This window comes from Vollenhovia emeryi, unplaced genomic scaffold (assembly GCF_000949405.1).
Source record: "Vollenhovia emeryi isolate VEMERY1.0 unplaced genomic scaffold, V.emery_V1.0 DF945037.1, whole genome shotgun sequence".
Lineage (NCBI taxonomy): Eukaryota > Metazoa > Arthropoda > Insecta > Hymenoptera > Formicidae > Vollenhovia > Vollenhovia emeryi.
The window spans coordinates 128-2,302 of record NW_011961329.1 but is presented as its reverse complement, the minus strand read 5'-3'; the positions used below and the strand labels follow the sequence as shown (position 1 = coordinate 2,302).

Below are 2,175 nucleotides of genomic sequence, written 5' to 3'. Positions count from 1 at the left end.
TGAGTAAATTTAAGACCGTCTTTGAAAAAGGTTACACACCAAATTGGTCGACGGAGGTGTTTAAAATCGGCAAAGTGCAGAAAACTAATCCCGTGACGTATATACTGGAGGATTCCTGTGGAAAACCCATCGCTGGAGGATTCTATGAACACGAGTTACATTGTGTAGCTAATCCCGATGTGTACCTCGTTGAGAAAGTGTTGCGGAAGAGAGGAAATGAGGTTTACGTGAAATGGCTGGGACTTGATAAATCACATAATTCATGGATATGCACGGATAATGTTTTGTAAACATACATTTATTGTAATATCTATGTCGATTATAAAAATAAATGATAAAATATTTACAATGGCATACATTTATTATACATGTTTTACAATGGTATACATTTATTATAATCGATGTGGATAAAATATATCTATGCTGATTAAAAAATAAAATGAATTTATAAAATATTTACAATGGTATTTTATAATGTCCCCATGGCAGCGTTTCTGTAGAATCGAGCACAACGTATCACTTGTCATCATACGGACTCAGAGCGATTTTCGTTTCGGCTACAGTGTACACCTCATGCAGCTTCGATCTTATACAAGTCTGTTGGCGAGTCATTTCTATCTCATCATTGAGACACCGCGAGTAATCGTCGAACATTATCGATCGCGTTACCACGTTACTCTTTACGCCTTTAGCCTTCTTTGTATCTTTCTTACCGTCTACCCTCAACGCGTACATCTTCGCTCTGAGCCCGACGAATTCCGCCATTATCGCACCATTATTCTCATCCTTCATTAAACCTGGCACTTTTTTATTAGCATGTGGAATATCGCACGCGTTATCTGCCGGATAATCGCTCGTGTCAAATCTATGAATATCACGTTTCATCGTCTCGTACACGTCCTCGCACTGGATGTGATATATAAGACTATCTGTATCGGTGTACATAATTTTACATCTGTCGCGATATAAAGGTAACATGTACTCGTGATGAAATTCGTACAAACAGACTTTAGATATGTCGAGAATGCACATACCTACGTAGATCGGCTTGTCGAATTTCACTTCGAGTTTGCGCAATTCAACAGCTATCAGATTTTCCGAAAAGATGCTTCGGCTATGGAAAATTGGTTTTGCAATCATTGCCTCCGCGCCGTATCGTCCTACCCATTTAGTTATTAATTTTACATTGACGCGATTTCGTACATTTTCCATAGTTTTGCCGAATACCGCGTTGTTCATCAATTTATACAAATTTTTCTCAAAATCGTTCTTGGCGAGCGTTCTAAATTGCGTATTTAGTTCAATATAATCGCGGAGCCACGCGGATTGCGCGAATTGTAGTACGCGATGTATATTTGTGACGCGAAGACCATGACGCGTACATTGCTGCAGGTTGCGATAGTGAATGACGTAACGCTTCTTGCAATATAGAGTCGCCATAAGTTTTGCCTGCCGCTTGCCAGGCGGCTTATCGCGCGTTGGACAGAACGGTAGGTCAGTGTGCTCGTCGTGTATACTTTGTGGGTACTCGAGATCGACCTCGAGAATGTAACCCGTGGGCGAGTCCGAGGCGATCGCACTAAAGTCAAAATCTGCAACATCGTCGACCCATCGAAATTCGGCGTATGGCAATGGTTGACACATTGCCCATCCATATAGATTATTTACGTCAAAGTACATCAAGTATGAGGAAGCTTTTGATGGATCATACGAGTGCATATATTTGTTGTTAGCCTGCGCATATCTACTGGAGCATTGACTCAGACCGCCACGTATACCGCGCTCGATAAACATGACCATATCAATGTCCGTGAGGAGTTCGAAATTTATACGTGTTTAAGCATGGCGTCCCACGTGAATCCTGGTAATGTGTAATAATACGCGGGATCGAGACCATACTCTCGATACACTTGTCTCGGAAATTTTCAAAAATGTCAGCCAACAACATGACATCTGTTTTCAAATACAGGTCGCTGTACTCGCCCAAGGATTGAATGGCAAACCGTTGCCAGACGTTTGCAGCGTGTGCGTAATCGTTCTCGGATACAGTGTCACCGGTCAAGGAACTGTAAAATGATTCGCGCGGTGGTAAACACGTGTCCTCCAACTTTTCGACGCAATCAACGTACTCGTACGGAAAGACACCCTTTCGCGTCAATAAATTGAAATCTTCCA

At 41.8% G+C, this 2,175-nt stretch overlaps 1 protein-coding gene across 1 annotated transcript; it reads right to left on the bottom strand.

Moving 5' to 3' along the window:
• Nucleotides 1–516: 516 nt before the first annotated feature.
• LOC105562068 lies at nt 517–1,854 on the bottom strand. The gene has a single exon (XM_012012588.1). The coding sequence runs from the start codon at nt 1,798–1,800 to the stop codon at nt 517–519; it is 1,284 nt and encodes a 427-aa protein (XP_011867978.1). The 5' UTR covers nt 1,801–1,854.
• Nucleotides 1,855–2,175: the final 321 nt, after the last annotated feature.